This window comes from Capra hircus, chromosome 1 (assembly GCF_001704415.2).
Source record: "Capra hircus breed San Clemente chromosome 1, ASM170441v1, whole genome shotgun sequence".
NCBI classification, from domain to species: domain Eukaryota; kingdom Metazoa; phylum Chordata; class Mammalia; order Artiodactyla; family Bovidae; genus Capra; species Capra hircus.
Window position 1 is genome coordinate 139,477,312 of NC_030808.1, and position 20,547 is coordinate 139,497,858.

General features: G+C 43.4%; 1 protein-coding gene across 2 annotated transcripts in view; it reads left to right on the forward strand.

Annotated features, from left to right (window-relative positions):
- IGSF5 (immunoglobulin superfamily member 5) overlaps positions 1-19,651 on the forward strand; it is a 56,162-nt gene extending 36,511 nt beyond the window's left edge. Inside the window, exons 5-9 of one of the 2 annotated variants that reach the window (XM_005675625.3) lie at positions 788-925; positions 4,808-4,832; positions 6,239-6,339; positions 7,479-7,552; positions 17,437-19,651. In XM_005675625.3, coding sequence (XP_005675682.2) covers positions 788-925; positions 4,808-4,832; positions 6,239-6,339; positions 7,479-7,552; positions 17,437-17,532 — 434 coding nt within the window. In that variant the 3' untranslated portion in view covers positions 17,533-19,651. The remainder of the gene's footprint in view (positions 1-787; positions 926-4,807; positions 4,833-6,238; positions 6,340-7,478; positions 7,553-17,436) is intronic. The other variant, XM_005675626.3, reaches the window with a different exon arrangement.

Here is a 20,547-nt window from a genome sequence, read left to right on the forward strand (position 1 = left end):
TCCCTCCTCCACCCCCTCTCCTGTTTGGTAACTGTAAGTTTGTGCTTGAAGCTGTCAGTCTGTTTCCATTTTGTAAATATGTTCAGTTGTGCTGTAGTTTGGATTTCACATATGAGTGATGTCATACGATATTTGCCTTTCTCTCTCTGACTTACTTCACTTCCTGTGATAATCTCTCAGTCCACCCATGCTGCCGCCAGTGGCATCATTTCGCTCTTTTTTGTGGTTGACTAGTATTCCATTGTGCACCATATCTTCTTTACCCATTCATCTGTCGATGGACATCTAGCTTTCTTCCAGTCTTAGCTATTGTGGATAGTGCTGCTGTGAACAAAGGGCTGTGTGTGTTTCTGTTCAAATTAGGGTTTTGATCCAGCAACCCTACTCCTGGGCATATATCTGGTCAATAAGCATTTCTTGAGTAAGTAAGTGATATCAGAGCATGGAAACCACTGTTCCAACCTTAGGGAGTGGCACAGCCTAGCTTATCCACCTCTCAGGAATGTTAGAGGCGTTGACCAGAGAATGTTTGGACTGTGTTACTAGGCAGGTATTTATTGGTAGCAATAAATGGATGAGACAGTAATGGAAGAAACTGTAGAACATTGAATATTTAAATCACACTGAAGGGAACTTAGCTTTTGACATCTGGCTATAGCAGATCCAATAGTTACAACATTGTCGGAAATTGTATTCTAATTTACAGTGTGGCAGATTCAGTGATTACGTACCCTTGACGATGGCAAGCATCACTAAAATATATCTTTTTCTCCTTTCTGCCTTATAGACAGTATTGATAAACCAGGTGCCTCATTGCCTACCTGGGCCATAGTTCTACTTGCTGTGTCATTGTCATTGCTTTTGATCCTGATCATTGTTCTGATTATAATGTTCTGCTGCTGTGTCTCCAGGACAGAGAAAGAAGGTAACTTCCTTTTGTTCACATAGATTTGTATGTGTTTTTAAATTTTTGGTACAAGGATTTGTAGTACATTAGCTCATCAGCTCATCTGCTCTTTCAAAAGATACATTGGCTTTTAGAGTCCTTGAAAGGAAATGCGTGAAATTAGTAGAGAAGGAAAGGACTTTCTCATGGAAGGAAGCCTGAGCCCACCCCTCAAGGAAGACAGATCTTCACACCCTGAGAAGGTTAAGAGATGGTTGTGTGTTTATTTGCAAGGCGTGTGTGCTCAGTCATGTCGGACTCTTTGAGACCCCATGGACTGCAGCCTGCCAGGCCCCCACGCCCATGGAATTTTCCAGGCAAGAAGACTGGAGTGGGTTTCCATTTTCTACTTCATTATTTGCAAGGATATAAGGCTATTTTGATGTGTCATTCAGATTCTATGCTGTTTTTTCTTTCTAAAATATTATCCACCTATCTGAGCACATCAAAAGATTATTCTCTATTTTGTAGGATTCTGACTCTCCTTTTCTAGGTGAATATCGATGCAGTGGTAGAAAGAAAAACATGGTCTTCTGTTAACAAAAATAGTACAAATAAAATTAATAAAAATAAGTACACATCTTCTAAATGAAGTCTTTTGAGATACTCCAAGATACGTGAAGGCAGTGGCCTTGTTTGAGGGCAGGCTCAACCTCGGGGTGAGTTAATCAATTTTAGGGTGGGAGTTAGTTCATGGTTTTGGAAACCACAGGCACTTTGTTGTATGGACTCAGGACTACCCAAAAGGTACTTCAAGGTACCACTCAGGACTACCCAAGTGTTGAGTGTGTGTCCATCTTTGTCTATCTTTCTTTCCTAAAACCTCCATCTACTCCTATTTGAATATTTAAAATTTTTTTAAATTTAAATTTATTTGTTTTAATTGGAAGCTAATTATTTGTATTGATTTTGCCATACATCAACATGAATCTGCCATGGGTGTCCACATGTTCCCCATCCTGAACCCCCCTCCCATCTCCCTCCCCGTACCATCCCTCTGGGTCATCCTAGTGCACCAGTCCCAAGCATCCTGTATCGTGCATCGAACCTGGACTGGCGATTCATTTCATATGTGATATTATACATGTTTCAATGCCATTCTCCCAAATCATCCCACCCTTTCCCTCTCCCACAGAGTCCAAAAGACTGTTCTATACATCTGTGTCTCTTTTGTTCTCTCACATACAAGGTTATCGTTACTGTCTTTCTAAATTCCATGTATATGCATTAGTATACTGTATTGGTGTTTTTCTTTCTGGCTTACTTCACTCTGTATAATAGGCTCCAGTTTCATCCACCTCATTAGAACTGATTCAAATGTAGGCAGAGTTTTGCTGTTTGGCTACGTGTCAGTTTAACTGTGCTTTTAATTTTACTAGCGCTGTGTGACTCGATGAGCACTTTCTGCATGTCTGCCAGGCACCATGTTATCTATCTCTTTCACTTGGACTAGCTCTCTTAGTGAGATATTTCACGTGACATGCATTGTCCTACCTTAACTGGGCTACTTGCCTAGACTTAGCTCCTGTATGGGTTTAGTTTGTCCTTGGAGAATTACCTCTGTGCTATACCTCTATTCAGACTTCTGCGGTGGCCCAGTCACCTGCCAATGCAGGAGACACGGGTTCGATCCCTGGGTTCAGAAGATCCCCTGGAGAAAGAAATGGCAACCCACTCCAGGACTCTTGCCTGGAGAATTCCATGGACAGAGGAGCTTGGCAGGCTACAGTCTATGGGGCTACAAAAGAGGTGGACTTAGCAACTAAACAGCAACATACTTTTATTCTCTAGGAGACAGAAATGAAAAGTAATGAACCCTTGTTAACCCATATTTGATGGAAATTTGTTTTTCCTTGGGAGTTATCCTGTATGTCACAGATGCATTATTAATGAATTTTAATGAAAATTATGGATAACTTAAATTTTAATTCAAAACAGACTAGGATTGCTTGTTGCCTTCAGATTATTGTTTTTGACATTAGCTATTGTGGTATGGTTGAAGAACGTTCTGGTTATTTGGACTTCTGTATCTCCTAGGCTTTTGTCTGCTCCACACCAGCCTAAGAAGAAGGTCTGGTCCACATGGGTTGTGCACCCAGAGATCCTCTGATTCTTAGTTTCCTCATTTACAAAATGAGGATAAGTCCTATCCTAGAGATTGGTTGTTGCTGTTGTTGTTGTTGCTAAGTCACGTCTGACTCTTTGTGACCTCATGGACTGTAGCCCACCGGGCTCCTCTGTCCGTGGGATTTCCCAGACAAAAATACTGGAGTAAGTTGCCATTTCCTCCTCCAGAGGATCTTCCCAACCCAGGGATCGAAGTCATGTCTCTTGCTTTACGGGTGGATTCTTTACCACTGAACCACCATGGAAGCCCAGAGACTGGTTAGGAGAATTAAGTAAATTAACATAATAAAAGTTTACATGATCTGTCCTAGAGTTTATCTTTTGTCTATCTCTGAAAAGCTGATTCACAGTGGATGCTACACTTCACTTTGACATAAATGTAGGGGATCCAGCAAAGTGCTTCCACATGGTAATTATTTCCATGCTTTAAACTGTTAAAATTCAAGGATTTTAAAAAGTATTTTCAAGAAACTTCCCTGGTGGTCCAGTGGTTAAGACTCCGTGCTCCCAGTGCAGGTGGCACAGGTTCAATCCCTGGTTGGGGAACTAAGATCTTGCATGCCGCATGGTGTGGCCAAAAAAATAAGTAAATAAAAACAGAAAAATTTTTTTCTGGTGCTCTGCTTTTTTGGTGCCTGAAGAATTCTCAGTGCTGTTCCTGGTTTCTGGGGACTGACTGAGGATGGCTGGGGATCCCACTCAGCATGGCCTGGAGGCTTTGGAAATCCATGCTTCTAGAGCAGTGGGACCAGGTGTCCCTCTCCTTCAGACTGAACCTGGCTGGAACATAACAGCATCCTCTGTCACCACAGGGAGACCAATCTCTTCCTTTCAACTCAAATAAGATTGTTTCTGAGGTTCAATTTGAGGTGTCAATCAATAACGTTGTTAGAACTGAAAAGAAGTGAGAACATTATCCAAAAATAAGGAAAATGAATATTTTTTGGATCTTGATAAAGCAAGATGGATAGGGGCACTAGACAGGAAGATGAAGATGCAAAGCACACTGGTTTTAGAGCCAGATGGGCTGGGGCTACTGTGGGGGCCTGTGTTACTCCCCATTTGAAATGCCAGATTCCTTCCACCCCAAGAATCCATTGACTAAAAACACTAGCAATTTAACAAGAGCTTTTGAGGGGTGGGCAGAACTGTATGAATGGATACTATTGGTACATATTGACTGAAAATGTATTTTAGAATGAAGACCTATAATGCTTAAGCAATATAATTCCTTATCTGTTAAAAACATAGTTACCCTTGTGCAATAGTATCTAGTTTGTTAAAAATATGATAATGCTAACACTTACCTCTTGGATTGTTGTAACGACTAAATGAAATAACACCTTGCATAGCACTGGCACGATGTCTGGACAGGTAAGCACTGAATGATTGACAGCAGGGACGGGGAGCACAGAGTCCTCACGGTGAACTAATGCAGTCTGTAACCTCAGGAATCAGATTCAGTACTAAGTACATACTGGGCCCCTACTCTATTTCAGGTACCCAGGTATCATAAATACTTCTATTTATGATAGTGAACAGTGAATTCTACTTTCCTTAGGTTTGAAGTCATTTGGTAGTTCACTGTTAGGGAACCTGTTGGATCACAAACACTCAGTAATGTGAGTGTTTAAAATCAGGGGCCTATAAAAATTAATGTGATTTTATTTTAAGAATAACTACCCTGATTTTGCTAATGTAATTTTGTTCCATTTCTTTCTTTTTTTTTTGCAGAATCTAGTTATCAAAGTGAAATAAGGTAAGTCTGAGATCACGTCAATTTTCTGAAAATAAAAACAAATGAAAATCAACCAACACACACAGCTGTGGGATTTTAGGACTGTATTACTCAAAATAAGGCACTAAAGTGGGTAACTCTGAAAAACATGTATGCCCATCACCAATTCATAGGGCGATATTAACTGTAGAATAAAATAGGTGGGTTCCTACTGCCTATGTTTGACTTGCTCACTTAGGAAAGTAGAGTAGATTTTTACTTGGTGTCTGGTAATTGCCACTCTTCCCACAAGAGGACACTCTGTACCGTGACTGGTACCCTCCTGCTTTAAGTCATGGCTAGGGATCTAAGGACCATTTTAAGAATCAGGCAGAGGTCTTACTGGAACTTCCAGGGCAGTGGAGACAGCGAGACCAGCTGGGTTGCTTAAGGCAATGAAACTGACTAGGCAGACAGGTTAGGAGTGTTCAGTGCTCACCACCCCAGAGGGAGGGATGGAAACATTCCTGCCCTTCTCACAGCTGTCCAAATATAGCTGCAAACATTTTTAAGGTAACTACGTCAAGGACTTATAATAATCAGTTTAAATGTCTGCAATATTTACATAATTATAAATGCAGTCAAGGGAGGGATTTCTAGGCAGTGATGGTTTTGTTGGGAGTGTTAAAACCATATCTAGTTTTCAGTATCTTATTAGACAATTTTAATACATGTAATGCTACAATTTAAAATCTCTTCTGGGTACATGTGGTGAAGGAAGTTGTATGTAATCATCATTAGCTTATGAATGAACATCCTTTCAGGTAAATATTTGCCCATACCCTTGCTTGTTTCCCTTGCTTGATAGTCAATTCATAGTGGTAAAGCATAAATATTTTAAAATCTTTGGATATCTACTGCCAAACTTCCTTCCCCTGGGAAGCGGTACCAATTTTTGCTTTATTTCAGAGGCAGACTTTTTCTCTGAAGGGCCAGATAGTAAATCTCTTTGGTTTTGTGGGCCACATGCTTTCTGTCACAGCTACTCAACTCTGTTGCTCTAATAGGAAAGCAGCCACAGGCAATATGGAAGCAGACGAGTTCCAATAAAACTCTATTTATAGAAGCAGATTGGGGCCCAGATTTGGTCTTGGGTCATAGCTAGCCAACCCTGCTTTATTTAGTCACTGGTTTCTGAGAGGGGGCTGGAGTCCATGGACCTGTCATGATAAAGTTCCATTTCGTCCCATAAGGGGACTGTGTGAGCATACAGGAGTCTACATAGCCATCCTGGTGGGTATGAAAGTCCATCCTGATGCTGGTCACCCTCCAGGAGCCAGGGCCTGAACTTCAGCCTTGTGTTAAGTTCTTTGTGTGTGAATGCACTGGGTGGACAGTGAGACCCGAACATCCATGAACACTGGCTTTTTCAAATGGTCTAATTCTAGGAAATCTGCGACTGTGAAGACAAGCAAAGACACTGTTGGGACAAAGTTGAAAAGTGCAAATGAAAACTATGGCTACCGTTCAGATGAGCCAAGGACCACACGTGAGTGGCTGGGTTTGGATAGCAGTGAGATTTGAAAGGGAGAGTGTCGGAGGAGACCCACCGAACACCAGTTCTGAAGACATCTGCTTAGCTGTTGGCGGTCATTATTTGGGGTGTAATTTTTAGAAGTCATTCCAGAACTAGAAATATTCTAGGAGACAGTAACAGTAAAAATCTACCTGTTTATCTAAAGCTAAAAGAAATTGAGGTAAAAATTTGTTTTTAAAAATAATTTTTTCAATGTTTTTTTTTTTTAAATTATTCTGCCTTAAAGTGTGTGAGGAGGCATTTTAATACATTGGGGTAACTTCCCCAAAACTTCAGTTAAATCTGAAACTCAGCAAGAAATCTTGCCTTTTCAATTCGATAGTCATAATGGGTTGTCTTTAAAGCCACTGTCACCAGTGAAGGACAGAGGCAGGATCTGAACCAAGATCCTTTTCAAAGCAGTTGAGAGAGAGACTGTACAAATTAACCCTTAGAAGTTGGGGGCTGGCCCTAACAATTTGCCAGCAAAACAAGTTCCACAGGAAGATTTTTGGTTCATCGATTCTTGCAGAGATGCTCAAAACTGTTTTCTCCACTGAGACTGGGACTCTATTCTTGGTAGCCCTTTCCTTTCCATTCTTTTGTGCCTCCCTCCTCTGTACATTCCAAACTGTATACTTCAGATTCAAAGGAATATCACCAAGCATGGACAATTTCCTTGAATAATCCCATCATAGTCTCGTGCAAAGTTTCCTGTGATAGAATATTTATTCATTAGTATTTAGAGTGATAAATCAAGACGCTTGACCAAAACTGTGGCCCAAACTGAATCTCTCTGGCCCTCTTTTCCCACTGTGTCTATTTCCCTCCATCAGCTGTTAAACGTATGGATTTGTCTTGTTTCTGAATGAGACTAACCTCTCAAGAAAGGAATCGATTTTGAGTCCTTTTGCTATATTTTTATTTCATTTGAAAGATAAATCTCTAAAAGTATGTCCCATCAAGCAAACTTTAAAAAAGCCGTTTGTGGTTAGGAATGATTGATGCCAGGGGCACTACATAAAAGTATTTCTTTATGCGTCAGAGTTGTTAGAATAGGCAGTGGGGTTTGGGTCACTTCTGACTCTAAAAACATCTTCTTTCTGTTGCAGAGCCGGCTTCCCTCCATGCCAAGTCCTCTGAAGCTGGTGTTCCAGAGCAATGCAGCAGTAGGCAACCTCATCAGGTGATTCAGACCTTCTCCCCCTTTTGGACTTTTTTTTTTTTTTTTGCCGTTAAACACCCTTGCCTCATGGCAGGCGATTATGTTATGTTCATGATGGACAAACGTGGCATTTGCCCACCTCTGAGTCAATGGGACAGTGTTGGGGAACGGGGCCAGAACACATAGTATCTCTCGCTGTGGAGCAGGTTTTTTGGGAAAAGACCAGAAGTGTAATTGTTGACTGGTAATATTGAGGAGTCTGATAGACGTCCACACAGAGATGTGGGATGTGCAGACAGATGTGTGAGCCTGGGGCACCAGGAAGAGCATGATTTTTAAAAAACTTTTATTTTTTCTCATATGTTTTTTAAAAAATATTTATTTTAACTGAAGGGTAATTTCTTTATAATATTGTGATGGCTTTGGCATACATCAACTGAATCAGCCACCAGAACACGTGTCCCCCCGATCCTGAGCTCCCTCCTACCTCCCTCCCCACCCCATCCCTCTGGGTTGTCCCAGAGCACTGGCTTTGGGTGCCCTGCTTCATGCATTGAACTTGCACTGGTCATCTGTTTTACATATAGTAATATACATGTTTCAATACTGTTCTCTCAAATCATCCCACCCTCACCTTCCCCCACAGAGTCCAAAAGTCTGTTCTCCTTTGCTACCTTGCATATAGGATCGTTGTTTCCATCTTTCTAAACTCCATATATATGCATTGATATATGGTATGCGTGTTTTTCTTTCTGACTTACTTCATCCTGTATAATGTGCTCCAATTTCATCCACCTCATTAGAACTGACTCAAACGTGTTCCTTTTTATAGCTGAGTAATACTCCATTGTGTATATGTACCATAACTTCCTTATCCATTCGTCTGCCAATGGACATCTAGGTTGCAGCTGTGTCTCAGCTATTGTAAACAGTGAGGGCAGAGCACAATTGATTGCAGGTATTTCTGGTTGCTAGGCAACTTTTGATGGGCACTACTCTTCCAAGGGACATTAACATAAAGGAAACCATCCATGAGGAGACGTGGAGACACAGTTCATCATTTTCTGACACCGAGTCAACATTGGTTATCGTTCGAATGAATTAGAGTTCATATACAGAATATATGGTTCTTTATATCCAAAAATCATATTAAACAAATGTGTATATGTCAATCCCAATCTCCCAATTCATCCCACCCCCTCTTCCCTCCTTGGTGTCCATAGGTTGTTCTCTGAATCTGGATTAATATGTATATTCTATTGATACGATGTGTAGAACAGACAACTAATGACAACCTACTGTGCAGCTGAGGGGGCTCTACTCGGTGCTCTGTGGTGCCCTAAATGGGAAGGAAATCCCCAAAAGAGGGGATGTATGTATACGGGGGCTTCTCAGCTGGCTCAGTGGTAAAGAATCTGCCTGCCAATGCAGGAGACACAGGATATATGGGTTCTATCCCTGAGTTGAAAAGATCCCCAGGAGAAGGGAATGGCTACCCACTGCAGTATTCGAGCTTGGGAAATTACAGTCGATGGGGATGCAAAGGGTCAGACATGACTGAGCAACTGAGTACAGATGCATAGGTATATGGATGGCTGCTTCACTTTGCTGTACAACAGCAATTAACACAGCATTGTAAAGCAACTATAGCCTAGTAAAAATTACTTCAAACAACAAACAAAATACAAATGTGTGTATAACCAGGACCATTTTCTAATTTGTGCATCTTCAAAGGAGAAGCACTTAGATGCGATTCTGCCCGAGTGTCCCCAGTGGGTGTTCTCCTCTGCTAGATTTTGGGAAAGCCAGACACGCAGCTTGGGGCTCTGACAGCTTGTGGATCACATAGCCTTATCTCTGTTTGGCCTCAGAGTTGGTACCTGCCTGAGGCGCTACTGCTGAGTGCGTGCCTTCGAAGACCCACCCTTCTCTCCTGGCATTGATGTTCACTTCAGCTTCCAGCTGGCTGCCGGCTGTAATATGCCTCCCTGCAGTTGAGACCCAGCTCCATACGTACATCTTGCCAGGGACATGTGCCTCCCAGGCTTGTGCAGGGAAGGGGACCTTGATGGATGCTCAGCCACCTATCGAGAGGAGCTAAATGATGCTGTTAGCAGCAACCAAGGTGGCCAGGCAGGAAGATGTATGAGGGGTTCAAGGCACAGAAGCAGATGGACCTGCGTGACAAATTGTGAGCTCATGGTATGAGTTCGCGCTACTGCCTCAGGCTGGGTGGCAGAGAATAGAGAGGTTAAACTCTTCCCATCAAGCTGCTCCTGTGGGCACATGTATCTTTTGGCTGTAGCGATGTAATAGTTCCCCCTTTGAAGGGCCAGTGTCTCTTGACTTACGAGGTGGTGGGTGAAAGGGAGCAATTGCCAGGCTGCGATGGGCGTTTCCTGTCAAGACCCCACGACCGGACCTGAATGGGCACTGCGTGCTGATGAAGGGGCTCTCCCTCGGTGTCAAGCATGGTCACCCCAAGGACACATTTAAGCCAGTCATTACTTCAGTGGCCTTTCTGCGGTTACGTGGCTTGTGTCTTTCCACCAGAGAAGTCACAGGGCTCAGGTCTGGGATGGAGGACGGGGCAAGGGGGAGGAGATACAGAAGTGGGTCATGTCCTATGTCCCTGATATAAATGAGGAAAAAGAGGGACTACAGTTGTGCTTGTATACAGGAGGATGGCGTTCGGAGCTCTGAGCGGACACTCAGTTCAAAGTGTTGCTTTGAAAATATACAGGGAGACATTTCATTTAGTTTGTTTTCCAATTTCTCCATCTCTTTTTTTTTTTTTTGATGTTCTTTCTCAAGCACAGTAGAAAAGCTTTTTCATACATATATAAATAGTATGTATAACATATATCTTAGAAAACATGAATTTTTGCCTAACTAAAAAATTTATGACATGTTTGACTCCACTTGTTTGACTTAGTATGAATGAAATGCTAGATTCCAATTAAAAAAAAAAGATGCACAGCAAGCAACAAAGATTTACTGTATAGCACAGGGAACCATAGTCAATATCTTATAATAACCTACAATGGAAAATAACCTGAAAAATAATATATGTGTATATGGATAATTGAATCACCTTGCTGTGCACGTGTAACATTGTAAGTTAATGGTACTTCGATGAAAAATCTATTGATGAAAAAAATATATAGGGAGAGAAATTTAGGATGTTTCTTCTTCTTAAACATGTAATAAGTTAGATAATCTATTGGTGGAAAAAGAACAGTGGCCATTGAGGTGCTGGGCCCTGGGGGCTGGTAACACGCCCTGTGCTTCCTGAAGTGTTTGTAAGGTTTCTAGGCAAGCAGGGCACCTCAGCCAGAGCACCAGGTTTCTTAAGAATCAAAGAGGATGCAAGGAAGATGAACTATTTTTGCCTGAGCTAGAAACTGACAAAGGGTTTTTAAATAGCTGGATTTTTCTAAGTGAGGGAACTTAGGACAAGCACATTTCTGAAAAGGTCCATCTTTGATCCTTAAGCAAAAGGTGCCTTGCAGGTGTGGGTCCAGGCACTGTGTCCTCATTGCCCATTTGGGAAACCTGGATGTGAGGTGTACCGTGGATTATGCTTCCTGTGAGGCCCTTAAAGGAGGGAAGAATTGTGTTAGTCACTCAGTCGTCTCAGACTCTTTGCGACCCCATGGACTGTAGCCCATCAGGCTCCTCTGTCCATGGCAGTTTCCAGGCAATAATATTGGAGTGGTAGCTGTTCCCTTCTCCAGGGGAACTCCCTGACCCAGGGATCAAACTCTGGTCTCCTGCTTTGCAGGCAGTTCTTTACAACTGGGCCACCACAGAAGCCCTATAGGAGGGAGGGAACAGACAAATATCATATGATATGGCAACTATGTGGAATCTACAAGGTGATACAGATCGACTCATTTACAAAACAGACTTGCAGACATAGAAAACGCAGTTATGGTTACAAAAGGGGAAAGTGAGAGGAAGGATAAGTTAGGAGTTTGGGATTAACGGATACACATCAGTCTAGATAGATAACCAACAAGGACCTTCTGTAGAACACAAGGAACTATATTCAATATTTTGTAATAACCTATAAGGGTAAAATAATCTATGAAAAGAATCTGAAAAAATATACGTATAGATGAATCACTTTGCTGGACACCTGAAACTAACACAACATTCTTATACTCCAATTTAAGAAAAAAAGGAGGAGGGCAGGAAGAAGATGGTCCATAGAGGAAAGGGCTGGGCTTTCAGTAGTTCCCTCCCATGTCCTTGTTCCAAAGAGGACACAGTCCTGCAAGTGGTCATCTGGCCCCTGGAGACCCTCCAGGTGGTCAAGCCACAGCTTGTAGGAGCAGGTCCAGGCCACCCTTAGTGAGAGGTTCCTTTAGAACTTGCCACAGCCAGGCCTGCAGCTGGTCTGTGTGGCCGCGTGTCCCACTCTGTCGGTGGTGGGGACCCTCCTCAGAACTTCTTAGGCCACAGAGCAAGGACAGTACATTGTGATTTCTTTCCTTGTGGCTTTTGTCCCTGCGCAGTGACCCCTGCTCCCTGGAAGACCCAGGACAGGCAGCTGAGGGTCAGACCCCCGTCCCTTGTCCTTTTGTCCTGCCCTCCTCTCCCTGGGCCTCCCTGGGCCTCAGTTTGTTCACTCTGCTGTCTGTGCAGCTGTGGGGGTGTCACCACCCACCTCAGGGGCCCAGAGCAGGTGCCCAGTGAGATTCCTGCCCAAGAGCTGGCTGGTTAGACTTCAGAGTGGTTGACTACAGATGACACAATTTTACAGAAAATCTGAGCTAGACTCAGGTCCTGGGCAGCCTGTGAGTTAAACGGAGAGATCTCGGGTTGTGAGTCAGCCTGCAGCAAAAGTGTGGCCCGGGCTCCTCACCACAGAGCTGGTTGGGTCAGATGCCCGTCCTGTGGATGGAGACAGGGTGTGTATGCAAGAGCAGCTAAGGCTCCTGCCCTGGGTCAGCGGGTCTCAGAGCAGGGCCATCTTGCCTTTGACTAGTCCAGCATCTCATGAGTCCACCTGTGTGTGTTCTCCCCACTCCGCCTTCTCATCTCAGCTGATGTCTTACTTACCCTCCACATCTTCAGGAGGTCTTAGGTAGTGGGAGGCCGTGGACTCCGTGCAGTCTGGCACGGCATTCTGGATGCTCATTAAACACTAATTCCCTCTACTGGAGAATGTCCTCAACACCCAGCATTATGCTGTCACGAGTAAAGTGACACCAGGAGCTTGAGTGCTTATAGACTGCTCACCACAATGCAATCAGGACAAAAATACTATTTGACCGGAGTAGATGAGTATGCAATGTTTTGTTTCGGGGCCTTCAAGACAGCTGCATGATTCCAGGTCAAATGGCCATCTTGCTCCTTTATAATTTTGGTCCCTCAGGGTTTCTTCAAGACTGTCTTGTTCAAGTGATCCAGGGAATGGGGAGCCTGAAGGGCTCTGGGTGCAGTGCATAGGGAAGTCATCGGTGTGGCCTTTGGGGTACCCAGGTTCCTGGTCCCCCCCACCGTGGATCTCCTGGCTCAGTCCAGCTAGTGGTGGGGCAGCCTGGGCATCTCTGCATTTTAGAGCCAGTGGAGGGGTTTCTGACAGGTGGCTGGATTGAAGGGTTATTGCCTAAGACAGAAATGGCCTTGTAGGTGGGGAGAGTGGCATGTTGCCAAAGATCGACTTGGCTACTTTGTCATTTCACCCTGGGCAATACTTACGATTTGCCCAAGACATTCATAATAACCGCACTGGGCTGGGATTTACTGGACCACTGTCCAGGACTGATGCTACCTGCACACCATGCGATTCCCAGGTGGCTCAGCAGTAAAGAATCTGCCTGCTAGAGCGGGAGATGAAGGTTCCATCCCTGGATCGGGAAGATCCCCTAGAGAAGGAAATGGCAACAGCCTCCAGTACTCTTGCCTGGAGAATCCCATGGACAGAGGAGCCTGGCGGGCTGCAGTTCATGGGGTTGCAAAAGAGCTGAGATGACTGAGCGACTAAACAGAAGCAGCAGCACCCTTGCTGGTGTCATGTGGACCCCTCTACAAGGAGAGGAGGCCCTGGGGTCTGTGACCACACCTGCTCAGAGTTGAGCACAGGTGCCGAGGAGCAGGCAGTTTGGGGAGTTACTCTCATCCTCCCTTCAGTCCCACCCAGAGTTCTACCATCTGTATCTACATCCCCAGGCTGCTGAGAGCATCCACATGCTGTGTCCTCATTGTGTATCACCAGGCATAATTTTAATTACAACTTACGCTCAGCAGTTACTGGAACGGGAGCCTGGCTCCTTAATACTTTGTGTGTGCGTGTTAGTCACTCAGTCGTGTCCAACTCTTTGCGACCCTGTGAACTGATTCCAGGTTCCTCTGTCCATGGAATTCTCCAGGCAAGAATACTGGAGTAGGTCATTTCCTTCTCCATGGAGTCTTACCAAGCCAGGGATTGAACCCGGGTCTCCCACATTGCAGGCAGATTCTTTACGGTCTGAGCCACCAGGGAAACCCTCTTTATACTTTGAGTCAGTGAGTGTCAGTCGCTCAGTCATGTCCCACTCTTTGAGACCCCATGGACTACAGCCTGTCAGGCTCCTTTGTCCAGGAAGGGGTAAAACCCTATTTGCTGTGGCACCAGCCCCTTATAACTCTCGCTCCTTCGACACCTTCCCTGTTAAGGTCCAGAACATTGGAGGCCCGCACTGCCATGGGAAGGTCACCATAGTTGTCGTGGGGAACCCCTTTTTTCAGATCCCTGGGTGTCTCTGGTCCTTTCAGTGCTGACAGTCCTTGAGGACTTCAGAAGGGGTGAGGGCTCAGCTCTGGGGCAGGGTCACTGGGGACAGGCTGTGGGCTGGAGGTTGCCTCCACGTAAGGCCATCCACTGTGGTCTGGAGCTACCAGAGGCCATGGCTGGTGTAGGTCAGGTCCAATGGGAGTCGCAGGCTTTTAAATCAAGGGAAGTGCCCCCCTCTAGCCTCCTGGAGCACCTCCCATGCTCATCCCCACCTCTCAGCCCACTGCCCTGCTGAGTCCTCCCGAACGTGGGACTCTTTACGAGGGGCTGAGAGAGAAAGTCCTTATTACTGTCACAACTGGAAGAAATGGGGGGTGTTTCCCCTGTATTCTGGGTCCCGAAGAATGCTCGCTGAGCGTGGAGATGAAGCTGGCACCTAGAAACATGTTAGTCTGGGTACCAGCAGACTGAGCAGCGGTCCTCAGGACAGAGACGCACTTGTTAAAATGCTCCCTCCCGAGTCTCTTCCAGACGTTCTGGGCCAGAAGCTCTGGGAGATATGGCTGAAGAATGGACATTTTTACTGTGCTCCTGGGCAGTCTGCTTTGAGGAAAATTCATTTGTGGCTCAGCGTGAAAACATAACAGACATGCATTGCATCGTTCCTAAGGGGACATCATCCCTGAGTTTCGGAGCTTCACTTACATCTGTGCATTTGAAACCCATGTTCACGATCCCACTGCAGGGAGCTTGCTGCAGGGCCCAGAGGATTCAAGATGCTTGTTGAGGGCGGTGAGGAGGGTCACATGGAAGTGGCCTGACATTGAAGTACTCCACAACTATGAGCATCATAGTTGGGGAACACATTTTAAATCTCCCGAGTTTTATGTGGGTCCGAAGGCACAAAGCTTTCAATATGAATGAATAAAAGAGGATTTTAGGCTGTAGAAATCCCAGATCATGCACTGAATTTTAGGAAGACTCAGAAGGTAAAAACGGGACTGATTTTCAAAATTTGCATTTATCAAAACATGACGCTTTTCTTCCTGATTATTTCTATTCTGGTTGCATCTCCAGTTAAGACATATAACACTGATGTTATTTTCCAGACAAGAATTTCTGTTGGTGAGGTACAGTTAATGTAGGTGTCACTGTCCATTAATTCATTAGCACAAAACTGATAAAGTCAGAAATTTCTTCCTGAAAATTGCAGTCAATGAGAAAGGAAAGCTTCTTTTATTTTGATACAAAACCATGGGGTTTGCAAATATTTCGCATCATGATGAATATTTAAAACAATCCTCCTTTTCCTCTCCTTGACTCACTGGCAGTCCATTTTTTTCTGGTTATTTCAGGCAATTCTGTGTCTTTCCTTCCAAGTCCGTTAGTTTTGGGGGATGAGCTTATGAATAATTCGAAACCTGGGTTATGTCTTCCCTGCTTGTCTCTCCCGTAGTGAGACCAACAGAAAGAAACTCTTGATAAATTTAGAAAACAACATTGGTTGGTGCAACCATGTCATGGGGAAAAGGCAAACAACAGCAAAACCCCAGGCATCATCACAACAGAAGCACGATCCTTGTGGCATGATGTAGCCCCGTCAGCCACAAGGTTCTCCTTGTGTGACCGGGGGTCAATGAATTAAGACCAGGAGTCAGAGTGGTGCCCTCCCCAAGATTCGCTGCAGTTCCATTGTGACGTTAATTATTCATGGTGGCCAGTTACATTATTTAAGATGTTAAATGCAGCTCCAGGGCCTTGCAGTCTGAGCCAGCATCTTCAGGATGGGCAGGAAAATACACTGCATGTAATTTATTTTTTATTTTATTTTGTAAAACCTTTTTATTTTGCATTGGGGTATGCATGTGTGCTAGGTCACTTCAGTCGTGTCCGACTCTTTGCAACCCTATGGACTGTAGCCTACTAGGCTCCTCTGTTCATGGAATTCTCTGGGCAAGAATACTGGAGTGGGTTACCATGCCCTTCCTTCTCCGTGGGATCCTCTGGGTCCAGGGATTGAACCTGCATCTCTCACGTCTCCTGCATCGGCAAGCGGGTTCTTTACCACTAGCGCCACCTGCGTAGACAATTAACAATGCAGTGATAGTTTCAGGCGAACAGGGAAGGGACTCAGCCATACATATACATGTATCCACTCTCCCCCAACCCAGCCTCCCATCCAGTCTGCCACATAACATTGAGCAGAGTTCCCTGTGCTATACAGTAGGTCCTTTTTGGTTATCCATTTTAAATATAGCAGTGTGTACATGCCCATCCCAGACGCCCTAGCTATCCCTTCCCCCTATCTTTTCCTCTTCAACCATAAGTTTGTTCTCTAAGTCTGTGAGTCTGCTTCTGTTTTGTAAGTTCATTTGTATCATTTCTTTTAGATTCCACATATAAGGAATGTCATATGATATTTCTCCTTCTCTGTCTGACTTACTTAACTCAGTATGACAGTCTCGAGGTCCATCCATGTTGCTGCAAATGGCATTATTTCATTCTTTTCAATGGCTGAGGAATATTCCATTGTATTATGTACCTTCTTCTTTATCCATTCTTCTGCTGATGGACATTTAGTTCGCTTCCATGTCCTGACTTTTGTAAACAGTGCTGCAATAAACATTGGGGTGCATGTGTCCTTTCAGATCATGTTTTTCTCCAGATAGACTGCATGTATTTTAACAGGGAATTACTCTTCCACAGGCATTGGCCCCTTGGAGGAGTGAGTGGTCTGCTTGGGAGTGCATTCCAGAAGGGGAATATAAGAGCCAGGAAAACTGTCTGAGGAGATAGATGGGTGATCTACATGGAGTCAGTTCATCACTTTTGCTCCTTTCCTTTAGGAAGGAGTGTGTTATTTAAAGAAGGTTGAAAATATTCTATATTTTCACATAATGGTGAAAATTAGGAATATTAAAAAACAAAATTGTGAGTTTTTGCTGTAATTTGCCTTCATACACATTCTAGATTCTTTGAATTGGATCTCTCTTTAGGCCCTGAATTTGGGAAATGTCTGGAGTGTTGTGCTGCAAATCATAAAGAAAGGACACATGCTAACATTTGTATTCCTCTCTGTACCCTCATTTTATCTTTGCTGATGAGTGGAGCTTTCTTCTCAAATGTGCCTTTTATGGTGATCTCAAGCAACTGAATTCATCCTTTTTTTCTTTGTCTTCAGGAGTCTGATCACCGCCAGCTGGGCCCAGCAAATCACCCACAGGTTTCCTTTAACGTGGCCAGTCCTAAGAAGGTCAGGAATGTGACTTTGGTATAGTACAGACATCCCTTTGGCTTCACATGGCTGCTGACTGAGGACCTACATCGCATTGCTCATGACGTCATCATTGCTTACTGTGATGTAATCACTGCTGTCATTCTAATGCTGGGCTCCCACTCTGCAGCACGACCTGGAAGAAGCAATGTTGTCATCATCAGAATGGATATTTTGAGAGAAGGAATCCATTTTCCCAGCTTCTAAAGTGGAATTTGACTTTTATAATATTTCAAGATTTCAGCGAATTCCATAGTTACTAAGTAAAAGCTGCACATTCATTATGATAATGCTTCTCATCACTCAACACTCCTGCTTGCTAACCCAGCAAATGGCAGATATGTCTACATCCCATTGTGATGTTTAAGAGGTCTTTATTATCTACAGTCTCTTGAAGATAATATTTATATATGTTTACTATGTGGGTATTATTGCATATTATCTGTGGAAAAAAAAGAGGATTAAACATTAGGATCCATCAGATGACTGAAATTGCCCAGAAAAATCATAAGTTGTACGTTATAAATAATATTACATTCTAAAGCAGAAGTGCACCTTGAGAATTATCTTATTATTGGGTATTGATATGAATACATTCATTTTTATTTGCTCCCTTATCAATCTTGTTCTCATGTCCTCAGATGAGTTAGATGTGGATTTTGCTGTTTGGGGCATGTATCTGCAGCCATGAAAAAACTCGATATGGGCAACACGTTCTTTCACAAATAAAAGGGAAGACACCAAAAAACCTTTTATTGTTCTTCTTAACTCTTTACTATTTAAATGGTTTAAACAATCATAGCGTTTAAGAATCAAGCATTTTCCAAGAAACAAGAGACCTCTATTAAAAATTCTTTTTTCATTTTTCATGTAGAGATTCTCAGTGTATTTTGCTGACAACCCGTCTCTTCATATTTAACACAGAGGTTGGACTATGATTTGACTGAGCTCTGCACTGGTTGGTGCAGATTACCGTGATGGCTAGCAATTAGTAACTGCCCTGAGCCCCCCACGGGGTTGCAAAGAGTCGGACACACTGAGCGACTTCACTTTCTTTCTTTCTTTCTGCGCCCTCCAGGCCCAACCATGCTATTGTCAAGATAGAATTTGACTTTTCAGAAGTGTTAGGATTTTAGTAAATTCCTTAGAGTTACCTGGTAAAAGACACAAATTCATTGTGATGATGATGTTTCTTATGATACACTCCTGTGTGCTAATCCATTCACAAAGATGTCTGTACAGGCAGACCTCAGAAATGTTGTCGTTTTGGTTCTAGACCACAGCAGTAGAGCAAGTCACCCAATTTTTTTTTTTTTGGATTCCCAGAGCATGTGAAAGCTATATTTACATATATTGTAGTCTATTAATGCGCCTTTGTGTTATATCTAAAAGAACAATGCACACATCTTAATTAAAAAATATTTTCTGGCTAAAAAATGCTTGCCATCATCTGAGTGGTAAGTGAGTTGCAAACTTTCTGCAAGCGTCACATCATAAATCACTGATCACAGGTTATCGATTGAAAAAAACAGCCCAACCTAAAAACTGAGAATTTTTTTATTTGGCAAATTTTCTAAAGACATCAAGCCTGGAAGGCAGCCTCCTAGTGAGCTCCAGGGGACTACTCCCAAGAGGTAAGGGAGGAGACAGGATATGTAGGAGTTTTTGCAACAACGACCAGATAGTCATCAAAAGATTGACTGTTAATTAAAGAAAACCAGACAACTCAAGTTAAGCAATTCAGTGTTGAAATCATTCCTTTTCTGTGCATCTCAGCTGTCTGGAGCCAGGATCTTGTCCTTTCCTGTCCTGAGTCCTCTCAGGGCTCACCTTCAGGGCAGACTGCAGTGGCTGATGGCTTGATGGCCACAGCATCCTTTGTTTGCTGATATGGCAGGCAACATTTTACATCCACAACCACAGCAAGTATAATAATAATGAAAGTTTGAAATACTGTGAGAATTACCAGACTGTGACACAGAGACAGGAAGTGAGCAAAGGCTGCTGGAAAAATGGCACTGATAGACTTCTGCTGGGTGTCACAAACCTTCAGTTTGTAAATGCAATATCTATGAAGCACGATAAAGCAAAGCATAATAAAATGATGTGTATCTATATACTATCATGATATAAAATACTTTTTTAAAATCTTAAATTACATTCAGCCCCTACCCTGGACCCTCTTCTATGAATCGATGACTAACTCAAGCGAGATTTGCTGGCACAACATGGGACTGCGTTCTGCTCTGTACCTGTTCTGATTGGCTGGTTCGCATATATATTATCCATTCTGATTGGTTGATGTACATACAATCTCCTTTCTGACTGGGTGGTTCCCATACACTATGCATTCTGATTTGTTGGTGTACCTAGACTAACCATTCTGGTTGGTTGGCTCATCTACCCTGTCCATTCTGATTGGGTGGCTTTCCTGCTTTCAGTTCAGTTCAGTTCAGTTCGGTTGCTCAGTCATGTGTGACCGCGACCCCATCGACTGTAGCACTGCCTTGCTTCCCTGTCCATCACCAACTCCTGGAACTTGCTCAAACTCATGTCCATTGAGTCGGTGATACCATCCAACCATCTCATCTTGTCATCCCCTTCTCATCCTGCCTTCAGTCTTTCAGGCTGTCAAATAGTTTGACTATCACCACTACTTAGAGAATCCTGAAAAAAATACCTCTTATAAGACTGTGTCTGTAATATGAGGGAATTGGTCACCTATGTTCTTGAAGGGTGAAATTAATAGTGAAAAATTTCAGAAAGCCATGAATATTGCTATATCACTTTCCTTAGAGTCCTTTTAATGAGAAACATTAAATGTTTTTAAATGAGAAACATTAATTGTCAATACAACTGCTTAAAAATGAGACTCTTGTTTATTATCAAGACTTCTTTACTTCCTGTAAACATGATTCTGTTTCCCACCGCCATCCCTGAATGAGAAAGAAGAAAGACCAGAGCGTTCAGGAGACCCTTCAAGCAGAGCTGTTTGATGAGTGAATTCCGTATTTTTCA